The 21947-nt window shown below is 56.1% G+C and overlaps 1 protein-coding gene across 5 annotated transcripts in view; it reads left to right on the top strand.

Moving 5' to 3' along the window:
• The window catches only part of TRAF3 (TNF receptor associated factor 3), a 125907-nt gene extending 113801 nt beyond the window's left edge, over positions 1-12106 (top strand). For all 5 annotated transcript variants that reach the window (XM_060095595.1, XM_060095592.1, XM_060095594.1 and 2 more), the window contains 3 exons: positions 3374-3514; positions 9655-9829; positions 10615-12106. In XM_060095595.1, the coding sequence (XP_059951578.1) occupies positions 3374-3514; positions 9655-9829; positions 10615-11186 (888 nt within the window). In that variant the 3' untranslated portion in view covers positions 11187-12106. The remainder of the gene's footprint in view (positions 1-3373; positions 3515-9654; positions 9830-10614) is intronic.
• Positions 12107-21947: the final 9841 nt, after the last annotated feature.

Raw genomic sequence — 21947 nt, 5'->3', positions numbered from 1 at the left:
CTCCTCGGAGACGAGGAGAGGACAGTTGCACATCGCGAGTGCTACTGCTGACCGTGGGGGTTGGGGGACCACGCAGCCCCTTCCCGGACACACCTGCTCTCCTGGGTGTCTCCTCGAGGGGCCCCAGCTGTGGGGTCTGGACTCCTCAGCAGGCCCCCGCCCACGTAGCACTCCTTCTTGGGGAGTTTGTCCTGTGGTGCTCAGCTTGCCGGGCCTTCTTACCTGAGGAAAAGATGAAAACCTCCAAGACTTTATAGAGAAGAAGGTTATAGGATCTCCCACTGTGGCTTGTGGCTTATGTACACAAATAAGAAATTAATTTGATATTCAACAAACATGTGTTGAGAACTTGCGGTGGGTGGGCACTAGGATGACTTACAGCAGCGGTGGAGTTGATGTTTGCTTTCTAAAGGTTTGTAAAGATTTGAATATCTTGTTGTGAGTATTAAATCCAAGCAATTTAAAATGTAAATGTACTTAAAAGAGTCTAAAGTTTTATATCAAAAGATGTTTATTAAATCTGACATAAAATAGTTTTTTTAATATAAATGCTTAAGCTGGAGATGAGAACCAATGAAAGGATTTGCGTGCTGTGTGTACACACGTGGGACAGGAGAAGCCTTCTGTTTATCAGTGAAATAGAATCTGTTACATGAATCATTTATGACTTTCCCAGGAGCACATATTTGCTCTGAGTTCAGTGATAGTTTACCTATGAATCTTTTTTTCCCCTCTTTTTGAAGAATGCATTGTTTCTGCCTTTTTAAATTATAGGCATAGATCTCAGGGCTTTTGGTCTCTCACAGATATGGCTTCTCATTTATCTAAAAGGTTCTTCCTTTCATGTAAAGTGAATTGGTTATACCAGCTGTGCTAGTTATGTAACCATTGAGCGGGGCTGAGCTGCGGTGCGCTCACCTCTCAGGACGGCCGTCCTCGGGGCCATCGCCGTGGGGCACGCAGGGGTCATCCTGTCACTTGCGTCCTCCTGCCCTGCCACCTCCACACTTGTCCCCTTCAGAGCATCCGCTTTGCATCGCTGGAAGCCCCGGGACACAGCCGCACAGCCAGCACCCCTCCCCAGAGCTTCTTTCTCCCTCTGTACACCGGCCGAGAGGGGGCCGAGTTGCTGCTGATATTTGAAACATCTGTCCTCTTGGTTTTGCTGGAGGGTGAGCCTCTCCCTGACTCCGTGCCCCCTGCTCAGGTCAGCCGGGCCTCCGCCCTGCGCATCCTTGTTTGTGTTCATGAGAAGCTGGCTTCTCTTCACTGGGCCCAAGAGCAAAACCTGGACAATGAACGGAGATACTTGTATTTTCTTAAAATGGGAAATTTATTTCTCATCATAGAATTATTCAGTTGGAATCTCCTGAGTTATTTTGTTCATCTATAATAGAAAATAGAACATCTGAGTTGATTCAGAAAGACTGATTATTATATTCACAGTCAAAACTAAAGAAAAACTGTTTTGTAAAATCCAGGCTTAAAAACACCCATCTTATGTTTTAGGAAAGCTTAAATCAAAGGGCAGTGTGGAGTGCCCACCAGAACAGGCTGGGGTAGAGGACGTTCCTGGTGAGAGGGTCTCAGGAAGGATGAGGGACCCCTGTTCTCATCTGCTGTGTGGATGTCACACTGTGCTTCTCGGAAACACACCTGCCAGGTAGACTTTCCTGTACCTGGCAGACTGGTGAAAGCAGGGGTCTGCAGGCACCCAGGGGCTGGGATCCCTGATTAAAATATGTAAATAAACAAAAAATCAGTTTAAGGGCAGTCCCTAAATGAAGAAGTTAAGAGTTTGATGCGGCCTGATGTGTGATCATCAGTGTGAGATATTTCCCTCATCCTCAGGTAGCTTGATTTGCTGCAGAAAAGATTGCCATTGGTTTTGGAGATATTACTGAGATTTTTATCAAAAGGGTTGGCCTGTGTGCATGATATCTCTTTTTTTGGGTGTGAGAATAAAGAGCCTGGGAGTTGTGTCCACCTTTGACAGATGGGAGTGAGTGAGTTGTAATTTCAGAAAAAGCAAACACACTCCTGCCTGCTACCCGTGCCCCAGTCTGGACGCTGCAGGCTGATCGCTTGGACGAGGTCGTGGGCCTGTGAGACGGCGTGGTTTAGGGAGGAAAGTCTGTTTGTGCTGAGTGAAATCCTAGGAGAGCGAAGTAGGTCTTGCAAGTTCTGTATTCCTTCATAAATACATTTGTTATAAATAAAATAGACGGACACAGCGCCCAGAGGTGCTGCCTGCAGAGCAGGCTGAGTAACGTAAGGACGCCTCCCTTTAGGCTGGTTGTTCTTCAGAGGGACAAGGTCAGGAACCCAGATGTGTCCTGAGATGCCCGTGGGCCACCCCCACGGCCACACCGTCCTCAGGTGCTGGAGGTGCTAGAGAGGCACCTGCAGGTAGAGCTGCTCCGATCCGTCTCGGAGCTCCGCGCCTTCCAGGGCGGCGGCCGCATCCGCGCGTGGACACAGACAGCTGTTGGCGGAGGGAACCTTTCCAGGGACCAAAGTGCCCCTCGTAGAAACACTGTGAGAAAGAAGCCTCGTAGGATCGCCCTTGAACTCCTCACCCTGGGGGCTTGTAAGACCAGTGTAAATTGGCTCTTGGGAGCCAATTATTTTTCAGAAGGGAACTATGAAAAACTCAAAGGTGGGTTCCCTGCTGGGAATGGCACCCCCCCAGCAGACCCTTCCTGGCACCCCCAGTCGGCAGCTCCCCTGTGGGGTTGGGGGAGGCTGGGAGGCTGGCCCCAGGACTCACTGCAGCACGTGAGACTGTTCCCATCGTGCTCACTCGTTCCGTTGAGAGAGCTTTTCGAAGGGCGTGTATAGCCCACTGGTGGGTGTGAAATAATTTAGTGGGTTGCAGCTCGCATTTTCAAAAGTAAAATAGAGTAAAACAGAAAATATCCGGGTGCATTGTGATCAGGGCAGATGTGGTTTTGAGGTCCCTGTTTTTAAGGATATGCACACGTACACAAGTGTCTGTGCAGAAGAGGTGGGGTGTAAGGATGTGTTTCCTACTATGTTTCCTTGTCCAAGTTTGAAAGCCACTCTGGTCAAAGATTTATTAGTTTTCAGCAAAAACTTTAAAAAGCATCCATTCTGAAATTCAGTCATTGCTGCACTTTGCCTCATCTTATTTGATTCCTGGGAGAGATTCTGAGAAACGCAGTTGTAGGATCCCTGTTAAACTACCAGGACTCCCATTTCCTGTGTGAAGGGATTTTTTTTCTTCCTGGAACTCCTTCAGTGAGCTGATAGAAGGCCTATATTGTAAACATTTAGTTACCATTATTATAATTGTTATAAATTGATATTAAAATCACTTTTTGTTTGCTTAATTGAAGACTTTCTTTTTCAGGTTTCCTTGCTACAGAATGAAAGTGTAGAAAAAAACAAGAGCATACAGAGTTTGCACAACCAGATATGTAGCTTTGAAATTGAAATTGAGAGACAAAAGGAAATGCTTCGAAATAATGAATCCAAAATACTTCATTTACAGGTAAGAAGTTTTAAGATTATGGCTGGATAAAAGGGAACACATCTGTGTTCCCCTCCAGGACTTTCTCAGGGAGATATTTGAGCAAAAGCCCTGACCTTTGTCGAACAAGGCAACTTGTTTCTCTTGCTTAAGTGAAACTCAGGGAAGGTGGCCTGGGTTTGTGGGCCGACCTGGGAGGCTGTAGGCACCTCTCCTCTCGCCTTTTCCTGGGGGCCAGCCCCATCACCTCTCCTCTGTGCCTTTGGTTCATTGTTGGTGAAATAAGACTCAAAGCCTGTGTTTTTAAAAATTAGCTGTTTTATTATTATTATTTAAGATTTCACATTGTTCATGAGTAGTTATGTGTAAAGTTTCACTTCCTAAAGTGAACTGAAGCCAAACTATTTTGTTCTGAATCTTCTAGCGATGCACGTACACAGTCACCTTATTTCACCACAGTGAACCACGGGCACCTCCAAAATAAACACATAAACCTTTGCTGCTCCCGAGAAAGGTGGTGTATAAATAAGCCTGATTAAAATGTGGCTCCTGGGCTTCCCTGGTGGCGCAGTGGTTGAGAGTCCGCCTGCCGATGCAGGGGACACGGGTTCGTGCCCCGATCCCGGAGGATCCCACATGCCGCGGAGCGGCTGGGCCCGCGAGCCATGGCCGCGGAGCCTGTGTGTCCGGAGCCTGTGCTCCGCAACGGGAGCGGCCACAGCAGTGAGAGGCCCGCGTACAGCAAAAAAAAAAAAAAAAAAAAAAATGTGGCTCCTCATTTCTGTTACCAACACAGGCTTCCGTTAGGTGCTTGTTATAGATTATTCTTCTAGACACTGTCTTCACATCAGCTTACTCAGAGTGTACCTTGGTGATGGTAATTCTGGTGTGTATCACACACACCCGTGGGAGAATCACATGTTGCCGAAATGATCTTTCAGTGCTTGTACTTACAGTGTGTTTCCCTAAATTATCTGGAAGAGAAAATATTTCTAATAGCTCAGAGTCACGGCATCTTTGAGATTGTCTTTCCTCCCATTTTAACGTTGAGATTAGTTATAGTGCCTTGAATTGCATAGGGATTTATTAAATTAACTTCATTTGTATTAAACTCTGTGGTTGTCCCAAGACAAGGAAAAACACAATGAACCATTAGATTGTAGTAGAAAAGATACAAGTCATAAGTATTGAATCAAGTCAGAAAAGTACAGTGTCACGTAAAACACCACAAGCCTCCTGCGGGAAGTCCGTGGCGTTTTGCCGAGGCCTCGGAGGTGCTGGTCAGCGTGTCCAGACAGAGGCCTGTGCTGCCATCCAGTAAGCAGGTCCAGCTGTGCACAGGGTGGCCAGGGCTCAGAGGGGTGTGTGGAAAGGCCGAGGAAATTATGTTACGCTAGAGGACCACCTGTTAAGGCATATCAACAGCAGAAGAAAGAATGAGTAAGTGGTGGGTTGTTGTGTTGTTTTTAATATTTAATTCTTTTTTTTTTTTTTTTTTTTTTTTTTTTTTTTTTTTTTTTTTTCTTTTTGCGGTATGTGGGCCTCTCACTGTTGTGGCCTCTCCCGTTGCGGAGCACAGGCTCCGGATGCGCAGGCCCAGCGGCCATGGCTCACGGGCCCAGCCGCTCCGCGGCACATGGGATCCTCCCAGACCGGGGCACGAACCCGTATCCTCTGCATCAGCAGGCGGACTCTTAACCACTGCGCCACCAGGGAGGCCCTAATTCTTATTTTAATGTAGTGGTTTCCAAAGTTTTCTTTTTATTGAAGTAGAGTTGATTTACAGTGTTGTGTCAACTGCTGTACAGCAAAGTGACTCAGTTATACACACACACATTCTTCTTCATGTTCTTTTCCATTGTGGTTTATCATAGGATACTGAATATAGTTCCCTGTGCTATACTGTAGGACCTTGTTTATCCATTCTATATGCAAGGGTTTGCAACTACTAACCCCAACCTCCCCTGCCATCCCTCCCCCATCCCCTCCCCCTGGCAACCACCAGTCTGTTCTCTATGTCTGTGAGTCTGTTTCTGTTTCGTAGATATGTTCGTTTGTGTCATATTTTAGATTCCACATACAAGTGGTATCATATGGTATTTGTCTTTGTCTTTCTGACTTCACTTAGTATGATAATCTCTAGTTGCATCCATGTTGCTGCAAATGGCATTATTTCATTCTTTTTTATGGCTGAGTAGTATTCCATTGTATATATGTAGTAGTGGGTTCGTTTATAACCAAAAAAAAGTGAGACTGTCCCTAATGAGGTCATGGACGCACTTGCCCGGCACCTTGGAGATTTTATATGCATTCTTCTCCTCCGTTCCCCACTTCCAGCATGAAAAGTTTGAATTTACTTTAATTTAATCATTCCACTGTGCGTGATTCATGTTTTAAAACCTCCACGATTGAAGAAACCACTGAGATCTAAGTCAGAGAGATCCAGCTCCAAGCTGTGGAGCCCGGGGAGGTGAAGGCTGAGCAGTGCCATGTCTGCAGGCAGCGGTGACCCGCACCGGCGCTCTCCTCCTCCTCCTCGGAAGGCAGGCACGGGGAGAGTAGGCTGCATTTCAAGAGAGGGACAGAGGTCAGGAACAGGGGCTGACGGGCTGGAAACCCCTCCGGACGGCTGACCGTTTCCCAATGGTTTACACGGAACCGCATCCCCTGGATGATCTCAGGGTCGGGAATGTTCGTCACCACGGTTACCAGCGCTGGGAGGCGGCCTGGACCACCCGCCTCTGAGTGAACGTTGATGGCGGCCCTGCGGGCTGGGGCTGGAGACGCCGGCTCTGGGTGGGGCTCTCCCTCCCGTCCCTCCCGACTTCCCCCCGCCAACCCCCCGTTTCAGCAGAGCCTGGCTCAGACCTGCCCCTCGGTCCTCACCCTAGAAATTCCAGCTGCCGGAGGACAGTTTACCTGAGCACTGTACAGTGGCTCACACACCACCACTGGGACTGGCCGCTGTTCCTTCCTGCCGCCTTTAAAACTCTCTCTGCGGCAGAATGGACCTTCCCTCCCTGCTTCCTTTCCTCAGGCACCTCAGATGGCACTGTAAATGCCACCTCCTCCAGGGAGCCTTCCCCACCTGTACATTGGACCACTGGATGGTGACAGACCTATTCCTCTCTGTGTCATCTCCTCCCTTGTCTGAGTCTCCAGTCGACCCTAAATCCTGAAGACAGGCTTACACAGGGGTCCACACAGAGTGCAGAGCTCCTGACGGCCCCAGATAGGGCTGATGGGATGCAGTCAGAGTTGTGCAAAGGAAGTGGAACTTAAGAGTGGGTTGGCTTTTGCCAGCCGTGGAAGGGTAGTTTCTTAATATTTTACTTTGTAGAGAACTCTTTTTCTTTTTTTTTTTTTTTGGCTGCACCATGCAGCATGTGGGATCTTAGTTCCCCGACCAGGGATCGAGCCTGTGCCACCTGCAGTGGAAGCACGGAGTCTTAACCACTGGACCACCAGGGAAGTCCCTTTTTTCTCAATTTAAAAAGACAGCCTAGGGCTTCCCTGGTGATGCAGTGGTTAAGAATCCGCCTGCCAGTGCAGGGGACACGGGTTCGAGCTGTGGTCCAGGAAGATCCCACATGCCGTGGAGCAACTAAGCCCGTGAGCCACAACTGCTGAGCCCGCGTGCCTAGAGCCCGTGCTCCACAACAAGAGAAGCCACCACACTGAGAAGCCCGTGCACCGCAACGAAGAGTAGACCCCGCCCACCGCAGCTAGAGAAAGCCCGCACGCAGCAACCAAGACCCAACACAGCCAAAAATAAATTAATTTATTTATTTAAAAAAAAAGAAGCCACCACACTGAGAAGCCCATGCACCACAACCAAGAGTAGCCCCCGCTCGCCGCAACTAGAGAAAACCCGCGCGCAGCAACAAAGACCCAATGCAGCCAAAAATAAATAAGTAAAATAAATAAACTTTTTTTAAAAATCTAAAAAAAAAAAAAAGACAGCCTAGATGTGAGCTTCGTTCCCGTGTTGCATTGTTAGCAGGAGCTGCATTCCCGGGCGTTCCCGCGGTCAGTGGCTCTGCCGGGCTGGAGCGAGAGCGCTCTGTCCACGGGCCCCTTGCTGGGCCCGGGAGTCCCACCCACATCGGCTCGGTGACCGGATGGTGCCAAGTGACAGACGGCGATTTAAGCCCCAAGTGCTTGAGCAGGAGACGGACAGACTGACAGACTGACAGATGGACGCTCTGCGAGCAGGTCTCCCGGTCAGGGCTTATTTACATAGTGAGTGATCTGTGCTGTTTCTCTCAGCTCCTGAATCATCCTTGTTTCTAGTAAAATCCTCACCTGCACTGAAGATTTGTTTTTTATAGAAACACTACAGGGGCTGAGTGTAGACTGCTCTTCAAGAATGAAATCTTGTTTGCTGCATCTTACAGAGAAAGCTTGATTTAGATGAGCATTCTGCTTTGACCTCATACCCTTTCTGCAAATGAAAGGTCTGTTTGAAAATAGCACATTTTCCCTTGCTGTGTGAGGAGTGCCTTTTAAATAGTGGTTGGGCCTTGTCTGTGTGTGTGTGTATGTATGTGCACGCGTGTGCTCGCTCCCATGTTCCCTCCTGCCCGCCACCCGCCTGCTGACTCCATGCTCCTGGCTTGTAGTTGGGGGCCTTGCTGTCCTTTCAGACTCCACGGTTCTGCTCCCTCTCGAGAGGGCCTCATGCCTTCGTGCCGCTGTCCCGTGTGCGTCACCAGTCCCGGCGCTGGGGAGGGGGGCCTGGAAGTGATGAGCAGCTTGTCCTCATGGTTGACGAGGTCCACCACGGAACTGCCACTGAGTGCTTAGGTTTCCATTAACTGCCCTCTTATTCTCACTAGTACCCACATCAGCCTAGTTGTCATTTTGTCACTTGTGTAGGGAGAGGACAGGAGAAAGCTCACAGCTGTTCATCGTGGGTATGGGCGTTCATTCATGTCAGTAGCATTGTCCTCAGAAAATAGACTTTGTGAACTAACTGTGCTTCTCACCATATATATTTTAAAATAAAGTGGTATCAGTATAGAAAGAAGTGCTCTTTAGAGAAATCGCCTTTACTTTTTAAATGTTAGCCAGTATCAGGGTTTCTTGGAAAGAAGAAGATTAACACTGTATTTTTACCCAGAAAAAGTAACCCAAGCCTACATGTTCGTTCCTTCACGGTCATTAAGAGCCAGCAAAGGTGCTGAAACCTCAATGTTTAAAAATAGTCTCCCAAAAGGAGAAGTGAACTCGGCAGGTCCCCGGGGCTCTCCCCTGTGTGGCCTCAGCCTCAAGGGCAGCCCAGCCACTCCACAGCTTCAGGGGCTGAACCACCCAGCCTTCAGGAGCTTTATTTCAAAAATGCAAATTCTTTTTAGAAGTGAAAACCCTTTGGGTCCCTGGCTTCGTCTAACAAATGGGCAGGCCAGTCCTGCAGACAAACTGGGCCGCCACGGCTGGCACGCCAGGCTCACGCCTCCAGTTACTCTTACAGATGTGCCGGTCATGTGCTTCTGGAAACGGGGGTTTCTGAAGTATTTAAATCAAGCCTCGCTGTCGACAGCCACGTGTTTGTCAGCAGGGTTGCCCTGCCCCAGTGGGCAGGGGGCGCTGGTCACGGAGCGCGTCCAGGGAACAGACCCCCACCCACCCCGCCAATAGGCACTGGCCCCTTGGCCTCACCCGGGGCCCCGAGGACCTGTCTCCAGGGCCCTGTCCTGCTGCAGATCTCTGGGGCCAGGTGGCAGTGTGGTGGCAGCTCTGTCTTCTGGGACCCAGGCGGGGTTCTGAGCACTCTTCGCGCCACAGAAACAGGGCAGCCCCTCTGGCCCTGGAGGCCCACATAGCTTGGCCTCTGCTGGTCGCTCGACCCTGCAGGGGATGGAGGCCTTCAGACGGCGCTGATGAGTGTGACTCCAAGTCCTGAGCTGAGACGCTAGGACAGAGGGATGTGGGAGCCGCATGCCCTGCACTTGGTGGGTGAGGCCTCTCTGTGCCTCGGTCCCCTCCTGGAACTAGGGTCCCTGTGTCCCCCGAGATGCCCGTGGGTCTAAGGTAAGATGCCCTGTGAGGGCTGATGCGGGCTGCCCTGTTCCTGACCAGCGGGCGTCGGATGGTAGCGGCGCAGCGCTGGCAGCGAGTTCTAACTGTGTTTTGCCTTTTTGACACCTTTGATGTGGAAGCGAGTAATAGACAGCCAAGCAGAGAAGCTGAAGGAGCTCGACAAAGAGATCCGCCCCTTCCGGCAGAGCTGGGAGGAGGCAGGGAGCATGAAGAGCAGCGTGGAGTCCCTGCAGAGCCGGGTGACCGAGCTGGAGAGCGTGGACAAGAGCGCGGGGCAGGCGGCTCGGAACACAGGTGAGGGCGGGCGGGCAGAGCCCTGCGGGTCTGGGAGGCCGCGGGACAGGGGAGCCTGGCCGGGTCCCAGGGCCCCAGGTCGGAGCTGTGGCCACCTTCGTGAGGTAAGCGAGGCGCGTGCTGCCTTAGGACAGCGCCGTCCAGTCACGGCCGGTGCTCCCAACGTGCCTGCCGGGGCAGCTGGCTTCCTACCGAGACGCCCACAGCAGGGGCCCAAACGCTCCCCTCCGTGCAGTGAGTCCTGCGTGGCAGAGTGGGCGTGGGGCGGCCTGCAGGTCGGGGTGCTCCAGCCCCGCTCGACAGAAGGTGACCAGAGGCGGCAGGGGACCCGGCAAGCCCAGCAGCATATCCAATACCTAGAAGCCACCGGGGCGCTGCTTCAGAGGCCGAGCGAGTATTCTGAATATCTGCGCGAGAAGGATTAATGGGGGAAAGAGCAAGGATTATTGTGATGCACGTGGGGCTGGATTCAGCCATCCAAGGACATGGAGTGGGGAGGGGGAGGAGCAGCTTAAGCCCTGATCGGGTGCAGGTGACCCCGAGCATGGGGGCTGGAGGCAGGGGCCGTGAGCCAGCGGGCAGGCAGCCCCAGTCTGTCACCTCTCAGCAGGCTGTGGATCCCGAGGACCCCGAGGCCTGCGTTTCAGGTCCTCCACGGGGCGTGCACCGCCCCCCAGCAGCCGCAGCGTGTTTGGGCCCTTCTGCTCAGATGCTGGTGGGGACTGGCTTCTCCAGCCCCCGTGATAGTCACGTGTCTCCGCGCCCATCTCTCCCGCCCGCCGCAGGCTTGCTGGAGTCCCAGCTGAGCCGGCACGACCAGATGCTGAGTGTCCACGACATCCGCCTGGCCGACATGGACCTGCGGTTCCAGGTCCTGGAGACCGCCAGCTACAACGGCGTGCTGATCTGGAAGATCCGGGACTACAAGCGGCGGAAGCAGGAGGCTGTCATGGGGAAGACCCTGTCCCTCTACAGCCAGCCTTTCTACACCGGCTATTTCGGCTACAAGATGTGCGCCAGGGTCTACCTGAACGGGGACGGCATGGGCAAGGGGACGCACCTGTCTCTGTTTTTTGTCATCATGCGTGGAGAATACGACGCTCTGCTTCCCTGGCCGTTCAAGCAAAAGGTGACGCTCATGCTGATGGACCAGGGGTCCTCCCGGCGACACTTGGGGGACGCTTTCAAGCCGGACCCCAACAGCAGCAGCTTCAAGAAGCCCACCGGCGAGATGAACATCGCTTCCGGCTGCCCAGTCTTCGTGGCCCAGACTGTGCTGGAAAACGGGACGTACATTAAAGATGATACCATTTTTATCAAAGTCATAGTGGATACTTCGGACCTGCCAGACCCCTGACGAGTCTCTGGGGAGGCGGATTGAGCAGAAGGCACCTCCTCCGGGGGGTTTGAACCGGCCGTCTCCACCGAGGTCCTCACGCCCAGAAAAGGACCTTGTGGAACGGAGGAAGCGGCAGGTGGTGGCCGCGGGCCGGCGGGAGGAGCCACGCGTCAGGACACACACACCACGTTTTCTAATAGACTAGCAACCCTTCACTTGGAAGAATTATTTATCCTTCGACGAGAGAAATACTGCTGTCAGAGAAGGTTTTCGTTTTCATTTTTAAAGATCTAGTTAATTAAGGTGGAAAACATATATGCTAAAGAAAAGAACCATGATTTTTCTTCCTTAAACACCAAAAAAAGAAAACACACACACACACACACACACACACACACACACACACACACACACACACACACACACACACACACACACACACACACACACACACACACACACACACACACACACACACACACACACACACACCTGGGGATAGCTGGACATGTCAGCATGTTAAGTAAAAGGAGAATTTATGAAATCATAATGCAGTTCTGCTATATTCATTCTAAGATTTAAGAGTGCAGTCCTGTTTCACACATAGCCCGTTGTCTGTTTTAAGGCCTCATCTGGTCTCTGCTTCAATACTCTGTCAGAAGACCCTGAAGTGCGCCTAGGTCTTTTTTGAAAGTCTCTAAATTCAGAATCGTTTTTTAATTTAAAGTTCTAAGATAATTGTTACTGCAAACATTTCATTTTAAAACGTTGATAGACTGATATTTCTTGGAAGAAAATGTAAAATATCAAACACTGGTTATCACTTGTGATAGGAAAGAGAATATTCAATCTGTTGTTATTTCTCGTTAGAAATGTAAACCTTCGATATCTGTCGTAGTTAATGACACTACTTCAAAATTACTATGAAAGGAAAATTGCTCATGGATGCTGTGCATCATTTTCAGATTTATAATTGTTTTCACCCTAAAATAGGGCATTAGTTGAACTTTGGAGTTCTAAACAAAATCCTGTAGGTTTTTAAAATTCTGCCCCACGTGTTCAGACAAGCTCTCTGTTGCTGACAGCACCGACCTTCCGTGTCCAGCGTCCGGGGGTGGGCAGGTGACTTGTGCTTGAAGGAGGCCACAGCAGATGTGTTTCTTCATCCTGTCATATTGCTGCATTTGTTAACAACGTTTGCGTAGAGATGGTGGCATACTGTACATGTGCCTTAGATGTGACATGCTGCTTCTCGACCCCAGCTTTGTGTTCACTATAATTCCAGAAGGTGATAGTTCAGCCAGACCTTTCTCTTTATCACTAGACCTTTTGCCTCTTCGAGGGCCCTCAGACAGCCCTGTACCTGCTGAGGAAGCCGGGCCCCCTCATCGGCTTCTGGAGCCTCCACTGCTTCATCATCACAGATTCCAAATCTCTAGGCCCCAAAAGCGAGCCGCCCAGTCCACACGCAGGCAGGGACAGGGCAGGAGCTGCGCCTCTGTGTCCCCAGGCTGCAGGCGCTCACACCGCCCGCCGCGGGGCCCTCTGAGCATTCCAGAGACTGCTACCCGGGGCCCGCCCAGGCTGATCCACAGGCGTCCCGGGGCCCGCCCCTCTCTTGGGAAGGGTGGCCCTGGGGTCTTTGGTCCCAGCCTGTGCCTGTCCGGGCGGCATTTCTCACCCCCGTTTACCTTCTCTCAATGGTCCAACTGTGACAGAGCGGGGCCCTGCTCCTGTGCCCCCTGCTATGCACCACGCTCCATGGGTGCTCTTACCACTGATGGGTGCTACACGTGACGGGTGCTTCTTAGGCAAAACCAATGTGTGTGAACCGCCGCATCTGTGCCGCTCATCCAAAAGACGCGCCCACGATTGGCCAGCTGGGCCGCGCACCTCAGACTGCCTGCCTCCGGGCTCCCCGTGGCCACGCCGGGGACGGCGGAGTGGTGCCCGGTGGCCCCCGTGTCTCTGGTGCTGCCCTCCGCCCTGGGTGTGCCTTCGCCCCAGTGCCTGCTGGAAGCACCTCCTGGCCACCGCCGTCCCAGGCTTCCATAAGTGACCTCATGGGTTCCAAGCACCTGCCCTGCCCTTCGGCAGTTAAAATGCTCAGTTGTCTTCGTCTCTTTTTCTTTCCCATCCCCTGACCCCAGAATTGCTTTGAGGGCGAATCAGTGTCATCGGTTCTGCCCGGTAAGGAGTCGTGTGTCCCCGCTTACAGAGGAGGGCCCTCCTGCAGGTGCTGTGGGACCACTGTTCCCTCCAAGTGCCCAGACCTCCTCCAGGCCTGGGCCCGGTTCTGCCCTGGAGACCCCGGGGGAGGGAGGCTGCCCGGCAGGCCCCACCCGGCCTCAGATGGCTCTCCCGAGGCCAGGGGTTACCAACAGGGACTTCCTCCCCCTTCACAAAAAGTATGGGCGATGTTAACAAATTCAGGATAAGCAACATGTTGGCCTGGTAAAAAAAATTCTTTCCCTCCCCTGCGTTGGAATCCTGTTGGGGGCGGGCTGCTGGCAGCGCCCCGGAAGCATCCATCCCTTGGTGGGGGGACTTTTCCAGCAGCTCCTCCCGGTGGGAGACACCAGGCCCCTGGCCGCCACCCAGGAGCCCAAGGGACCCAGCTTCACTGTCCCCCGGAGGGAGGCTGGGATGCGGCGGGAGCTTCAGGCCGTCGCTCGGTGACGGTTGGTGGCAGCGGGTCGCACGCCTCCCTGGTGCCCGCGGGCCCTCCCGCCACCAGGGCTGCAGCGACAAGTGACGGTGTCGGACACGGCGCGTGGGTGCACTTTTCCCGTGTACCGGAAGTGACGAATTCCGCACAGAACAAAACCACTCCAGTGCTGTAGAGGAACCGACGCCGAGTGCCGTGCAGGGTTAGCGCCCCTGCTTCCCCGTCGTCGCCTGTCCTGGAAATGAAGACCGGCCGGGTCCGCCTGCCTACGTGTCTCTGGTCAGGGGTGGGGGGCCAGGGTGTCAGGCCAGCGGGGCCAGTGAATGCCGGGCTCTGGCTCTGGGGCTGGAGCAGCCCAGGCGGCTCACCTGGGCCTCTTTTTACAGGTTGGGGTTCTCAGTTTTCTGGGTTTGTGGTGACGCAGAGGAGACGGGTAAATTGCTCCAAGACCTGTCACACGAGAGGGTCGCGCCAGCTGAGAGCGAGTCAAGCGCGGTCACCAAGTGGCCGTCGAGGAGGGCCGCCGTCCCCGCCACCCCGGCCCTGCCCCAGAGCGCAGCCGCCAGCTAAGCCCAGGCTCTTGGCCAGGCGGCCCTCCTGCCCCTGCCTGTCACCTCCCTGCCCTGGTAGCCGACTCCACCAGGCCCCTCAGACGCCGGTCAGGACGGCGCAGCCTCTCCCCAGCAGCTCGTCTCCTGCAGCGTCCCCAGCCGCCCGGGGCCACACGTCCCTGTCGACCTCCCCTGCAGTCTCAGCGTCATGGGGGTGGTCGCCCGCGGTGGGCCCGACATCCTGCAGCCTGTGGGCAACATCAGGCAGAGGAAAGGGCAGCTGGACGAACCCTTACGCACAGCAGGGCCCCGAGGGGGTGGGGGAGAGGCGGGACCCCGAGTGCACCCTGGGGGGCACGCTGGCCCCTCCCACCGTCCAGGCCCGCTCCTCCGTCCCGCCTGCACGTGGAGGCGTGCCCATCATCCCGTGCCGGATGCAGACCTCTCCGGCCCCAGCATCCCTGCCTGTCTTCACGGGCTTGGGCAGGAGATGAGGTTCCTCGTGGGGCTCTTGCCCACACCTCCGCTCTCCAGAACGTGTCCCTGTGCTTGCAGCGACTGTCAGTGCTGGAAAGGGCTCAGGCGGAGCCGTGAAATACTATTTTTTAACTTCTAGTCTAGATCTGTACTGATCAGGCCGCTGAGGAGAGCTGCGGGGAATTCCGGGAGTTCCTTTGCATCTCTGACATGAAGGGGGGTCTGTCACCCAACCTCCTCAGCCCAAGACCATGGTTCTGCCTTCTGTTTGCAAATCTTGATAGTTGTGTTTCTTCCAAAGTAGAACGTGTCCACTAGGGTCAGGTCAGACAAGGTCGGCATGAGGCTCCAGCGAGGGCAGGTGACCCAGTTGGTCGTCTCTGCTGTCCATCCGGCGGTGCTGGTTGTCACCGGGGCCCCGGGACAGCAGGGGCAGGGCACAGACCTGGAAGCGTCCCGGGTGTTTTCTGCTGGCCTCAGGTGACCCGGGCCCCAGGTGGTTGGTGCCGTTTGCGGAGGCCCAAGTGGCACCAAGCAGTGCTCGCATTTCATTTCTGCCACTGCTGCTGTGTCTAGAGTCTGTCTTGTGAACTCACGACGAGAGAGGTGGAGTCCAGGACGGCTGCACCACTCCTGCAGTTCGCGGTGATCGGGTCGTAACTCAGTCCCCTTAGACCAGTGAGATAACTTCCACAGCCAACTCAACGACTTAATCGGTAAACACAAAAGCTGACATGATTCTCAAGGATTTCTATAAGAATTCTCTGTAGAATAACGTCTGTGGTAAAGGAAGCGTGTAAATCCGCGCAGACAATTGTGTCGCATTTCCAGAATCGATTCTTTCTCTGATGGCACCCTCTGTGTTCAGTTCTCTTACCCAAAACAAAGACCAAAGAAGGCCAATCTCTCATTTGACTCTGTATTTTTAACCTGCCTGTTTTAAAACTTGCATCTGTATAACCGCTCGCTGTGAGGACCCATCTTGACAGTCCAAGTGGTTGTGACCAGTGATTCACGTCCCATCTTCTGCTCTTCTAAGAAAAAAAAACAAAAGGACAGTGTACGTTATTGCCCAGCAATAATCATGTTGTTACTGTGGGTTAGCAACATGGCTGACTTCTGGTAGCATTATTATGTTTGATATTTTTGTTTACTGTATACTGTGTGTGGTTTTATTTGGTATTTATTTGTGTTTTGAGGTCTTGCACCGTTTTTGTGTTTCTGATGCTAATAACTAAAGTTTGTAAGAGTGTAGAATGCAAAACATTGAAATGCCAAACTGTCTGATTAGAGGAAAATAAATCTGACTGGGAGTCTTGGTTTCTCTCTCACACTGACTCATAGGCCCGGGCGCAGCCCAGGGCCCCGAGAGGGGGCCCCTCCCTCCTGCGGTCAGTGTCCTGGGCTCCGCGCGCACGTTTTTTGCACCGGCCCCTGCGGAGGGTGCCGCCGGTCCTGCCGTGGCTTCCTGGCCTTCCCTTCAGGCGGTGGCTTTACCTTGAGGGGGTCCCCGGGGCCTGTGCACCCAGCAGCCATGCTCAAGTCCATGGCTTGGTCCAGAACAAACCAGGGGGCCCTCACCCTCCCGGAGGTCCTGTCCCATTTCTGCCACTTTATCAGCTATGGGACTTCGGGCTCTTTGAGCCTCGGTTTCCTCGCGTGTCAGGGGAAAGACAGCGTCGCCTCCTTTCTGAAACCAGGGGCTGGCTGTGCGCCCCGCCAGTGCTGACACCTCGGGCAGTTGTGGGGCCTCCAGGCGGCCCCTTCCACGCAGCCACCCACAGTGGGGCACAGGGCCAGCACGCACCTGCCTGGCTCAGCACCAGCGGGCCGGTCTCCCCGGGCGGTCAGGCCCCGGAGCAGGAAGCCCTGCGTCTCCCACGGTGTTCCCCGAATCACCAGGTGTGCGGGCTGCTTCCCAGCACCGGGACGCAGCGCGAAGGCCCTGGGGACCGCTCAGCCCTTCCCCCACGCGCCCTGGTCCTCCACGTGTCGCCGCCGCCGCCCCCGAAGCCCGTGCTAAGCCTCACCCCTTCTCTAAGTCACAGCTTGCGGCCCGGGCCTCCCCGTGCGCCCACCGGGCAGCAGGAAGGGGCAGCGCAGGAACCAGCCCCCGAGGCTGCTGCCACCCAGGGGCTCGGGGCCTGGCCCAGGGGTGCTGCCCGGGCCCCAGGGGCTCAGTGTTCCTGCCCACCCCGCACCCGGAGCCCTGCAGGGGAGCCCGTGGCCCCCAGCTCTTCCTACACGGGGTCTGCACACAGGAGCTGCCAGAGAGGGGGCCACATTCAGTCCCTCCGTCTGGGGGGCGTCCCAAGTCCACGCACCCCTTGCGCTCCACCCTCCTCCCTGGCGCTCAGGCCTGGCGCCCCACCTCGGACCTGATGCCACCACGGGTGCTGAGGCCCCGGGGGGCCCTCAGCCCTGAAGCTGGAGCCCCTGGCGGGTGGCAGCGCGCAGTGTGGACGGCGCCACGGGCGGGCAGTGCGCGGAGCCGTGTCCGTGGGGTTTCCAGCACTCCCGGAGGGGCCGCTCAGCTGGGATTTCGGAAGCCGGACCCTTTCCCCCTTCTGGAGTTTTTTCCCCTGCGTCTTACGGGGCAAGAATCAGCAACGACTCCCAGGATGAAGGGCCCGCCTCGCGGTTGCCCCTGGGCCGAGGCCGCAGACCCGGGCGCCGGTCGGCCGCAGGGCTGCTGAGGGCGGGGCCTCCCGGCGGCTCCCCGGGGCCTGGCCCCGCCCCACCTCGGTCCTGGGGGCGGCCTGGTCCCCGCCTGCGGAGGGACCCTCGCCGCCTCCCTCGGCCCCGGGCGCGGGGTGGGCTGCCTGTTCTGAGCCCTGCGATGAAGGGGGACTCCCGGGGAGCTGGGGACTCGCTGCCGCTGTCCCCTCTGCAGCCGGGGCAGAAACGCTGCCACGCTCCCGGGACCGAGCCGTCCCGGGAAGTGTGCCCGGAGCCCCGGTCCCCCGCACGTGCCCCGGACGCCCGTGCTCTGCAGGGTCGAGCGAGGCCTGGAGAGGAGGGGACGCGGCCCCGGAGCCACCCTGCGCTTTGCTGTCTCGCGTGTGGCCGGCCTGTTTGGGGACCGCTGGGACCTCACGGGGTCGTTTCCAGCTGTGGGATCGAAATCGGCGTCGGCGGCCTCTTAAGCCCTCCAACCCCACCCCCAGGGGAAGCGGCGCCAACGCTGACCCCGCAGAGGCCCAGGGCGCGCGTGTCCCTGCAGAGCTTCGGCTGCTTGGAGGCTTCGTCCTGAGCCCGGTCACAAGATCAGAAGTCAGAGATTGAGAGGAAGCTTTCAGTGACCCAAGCCCAGGCCCCGGCCTTGCTCCCAGGTGACCCCTGGACCCCAAGGGAGGCCTCGGAGGGCAGAGGGCAGACCCCAGAGACCCAGGCAGCCACTGCCCCCGCCAGGCCCCAGGGGGTGGGCTGGGATCTGAGGACCAGGAGAAGGCTGGCCCCGGGCGTGGGGGGGTGGCGGGGAATGCAGGGCTGCAGGCAGAGCCCCACCCCCACCCCCACCCCCCGCCCCGCGCCGAGCACCTCTCTGTTTCCTTGTGGGTAAAATGGGGATAGCAGCGCCTCTGCTCGCAGGCAGTCGTGAGGCCGCGTGAGTCCGGGTGGAAGGCGCTCTGGGTGGGGAACGTGCTCAGCCAGTGGTGCCGACACACCTGGACAGAGCACCTTGAGGTGACCTCGGCCTGCTGGGCAGGGTGGCCCGGTGCTGGACTTGGCCTCTGGTCATTCAGCTGAGAGGTCTCCAGCCACAGACAGGCACCCCGGGAGTCAGGGACCACGCGGTGGCCGTGGCCCTGCGCTCCAGAGGCTCCCCCTTCTCCCAACGCCTGCTGAGTTTGGGGCGCGGACACCTAGTTGACGCAGCCTCCGTGGGTCCGGCCGCCTTGTGGCGGCCCCCAGACTCGGCCCTGTGTGTTCTGTCTCGTCCACTCACTTGTCCTCGCCCAGCCAGTCCCAGGGCGGGGGAGAGGGGTTGGGAGGTCTCTGACCTCCAGCTGTGGCTCCTCTGGGCCCAGAGGCCTGCGAAGTTCCCCCGACAAACTTCCCCTCCATACAAAGGCTGTAGGGGCGGTGACAAGTTCCCCCGCACCCGGGAGAGGGGGCAGGGGTGGGCAGGCGGGACAGCGCAGGCCCGGGCTGGACCCTTGCAGGACCCCTCCCCAAGGTGGGGGGCTTAGCAACGTGCCGGGGGCAGCTCCCAGCTCAGTCTCCCCCGATGTCCTCCTCTTCCCAGCGACCGCAGACAGAAAAGGGATGGAGTGTCCAGGGCTGAGCATCTCCTGGTGCTCTGTGAGGCGGGCACTGCCACCCGGCTTTGCAGGTGAGGGACGAACCAGGTTAAGTGAATCGTGTGGCCTTGCCCTGCATCCACACCCGGGACAGCCTGCATCCGAGCCTGGCGCCCCACTGCTGGACAACAGAGCTGCCCCACCTGTGCTCCCCTGGCGGACAGGCGGCCAGCTCAGCCCCTTCCAAGCCAGGCGGAGATCCCCGTTCACACCCCCCTTATGTACATCAGACCCAGCCCCCAACACTGCCCTGGCCTCACCTCCTGCTGTGCTCTTCTCGCCTTCCTTGGAGCCTCAGGGCCTTTGCACCAGCTGTTTCCTCCCAGGTCTCAGCTGGCATGTCCCCTCCTCACAGAGGCCTGCCCTGGCCACCTTGCCTGAGGGCTCCTGCACAGCCTCACGGCACACTCCGGCCCTCCCCGGATGCTCCGTGCTTCCTCAGAGCACTGACCAGTCCATCATCCGTCTCCCCATCCAATGGCAAACCCAGGAGGCTGCGCTCCCAGCCCCGCTGCAGGCCTGGTGCCAAGCGTGTGGATGAACAAAAGGCCCAAAGAGAAATCCGGAGGCTGCAAGGAGGCCACAGGCCCGAGGGCGGGGAGTTTTCCAGGGGTCAGAGCCCCTGAGCTGGTAGGTTGTGGGGCGGCCGGCCCTGGGGAAGTGCCAGCCATACCTTCCCCTCATGAATATTTTTGGAGCATCTCCTGTGTTGCAGGCAGTACGTGAGGAGGGTGAGCAAAGCCCTGTGGGCCCCACGGGGCACGTGGTGGCAGATGCTGACAGTGGGGTGTTTGTGGCCAAGGTGGCCTCTCTGGGGAGGTGACCATGTGCAGAGACCTGAGTAAAGGGAAGCCCTGCTGAGGGGGGCTGCCTTCAATCCTCCCCCCACCCCCACCTCTCCTCCTGGGGTCCAGGAACAAAACCGTGTGTACTGGAGCTTCAGTTCCTCCAGAGTGACACTGAGGCCCAGAGAGGTATAGGAACCTGCCCAAGGTCACACAGCCAGTCAGGGACAAAAGTGCAGGAGAAGGAGCTGGGGAATTGGCCTGGGGGAGCATGGCTCTGTCCCCACAGACTTGTGGGGAGGGGGGGTCTGACTAGGGACCATGGCTGCAGGCAGGGTGGGGATCCCCCACACCCCCAGGGCAGCAGGACTCACTCACAGTGACCTCAACCAAGGGAGGGCTGCAATGGCCAATCGGAGCCCAGCAACTCCGGCCCACAGGATTGGTGCTCAGGTGGAAACAGGAACCTCACTGAGACTCTGCACAGTGACCTGGCTGGGGAGGTAGGCCAGAAGAAGGCTGACCACAGAGGGCAGCCAAGCCAAGACAGAGCCAGGCAGACAGACACACAGACTGAGCGACCCTGGATCCAACCTTGCCTGAAGCAGGTGCGGCATGGATTTCCTAGTCACTGGAAGAAATTCTCTTTGAGACTCTTGCATTTTCTCCCACTTCCCACTGGGGTCCTGACCAGTTGGAAGGAGTGTGCACATATATGTACCTGTGTGTCCGGGCACCTGTGCGTGCAGTTGCAGGCCTTCTGTGAATGCAGGTTAGGGTTAGGGTTAGGACTGCATCTCAGTCCAGCCATTCCTTACCTCATGTCTTTGCTTCTGAGTCATTCCAGGGACCCTTTGGCAGCTCTGGGCCATGGCTGCTGCCTGCCTCCTGCCTCGGTGTGGATGCCTCTTTGGGCCACCCTCTGACAGCTGGACCCACCTCCAGCCTCTGCTCAAGGATGCCCCTTTCAGTGATGGACGCCAATACCCCAAAGCCAACAAGCCCCAGCTCCTCCTGTCCTGCCACTTTCAACCCAACCTGTAGCTGCAGCTGTGACCTCATCCTTCCAGTCTCAGCTTTAACACCACCTCTTCCAGGAAGCCTTCCTTGACTGCTGTGGAGGATGGAGCTTCCTGTCAGCCCTACCGGTGGCCAAAGCCAAACTCAGGACCACGCAGACCCACCTTCCCATCCCAGGCTGGGCTGGGGGCCAACCCCTCCACACAGATCTGGCACCACCAAGCCACTGCGAGCAGGTGCCCCGATCCCACCCAGGAGCACGGGTGGGACGAGCTGGGTGCTCACTCCCTCCTTCCTAGTCAGAGAAGTCTCTGTCCCTACCCATGGCATAAAGTGCTTTGAGTGCTCCCAGCGGTGGGCCCCATCCTCCTTGGATGAAATATCTTGTATTGGGGAGAAGCAAAGACCCAGTCAGAGAGAAGAGTGCTCATGACAGGAGGTGTGCAGGTGAGAGGTAGGTGGGGATGCAGGAGAGGGCAGGTGAGCTGGAGGGAGGGAGGAAGGTGCTGAGTAGTTCCCCTTCACCCACAGCCCTCCATCTATACATCCACCTCCATCACCCACCCCTCCGTCCATCCTTCTGTATTCACTCATCAACCACCAAGGCATCCTGAACCCAATGGCCCACGCACCATTCCTCTCCCTTCCAGCAACCATAACCAACAAGGCGTCATCTGTTGGTCTCCCACCATCCACCGATCACCCCAGTCATCTCACCATTGATTCACAGCCCATCCCCTAATAATCAGTTCACCATTCACCCCACCACCCATCACCACCCAGGTTACCAAGCCCAATCTATCTGACCTCCCACTCACTCTTTGCCGTCCCATCTCTAACAAATTCATCCTCCACCCACTCACCACCATCCATCCCTATGTGCATCATACAGAGAGCCAAGCACCCACCTCTCCAGTTAACCACAGCCATCTGCCCCAGACTCATCCCTCCAGCATCCCCCAATCCTCCATCCA

The sequence above is a fragment of the Mesoplodon densirostris genome, chromosome 4 (genome assembly GCF_025265405.1).
Source record: "Mesoplodon densirostris isolate mMesDen1 chromosome 4, mMesDen1 primary haplotype, whole genome shotgun sequence".
Classification (NCBI taxonomy): Eukaryota; Metazoa; Chordata; class Mammalia; order Artiodactyla; family Ziphiidae; genus Mesoplodon; species Mesoplodon densirostris.
Note: the sequence above shows the minus strand (reverse complement) of the source record. Positions and strands in the feature narration are given on the sequence as shown.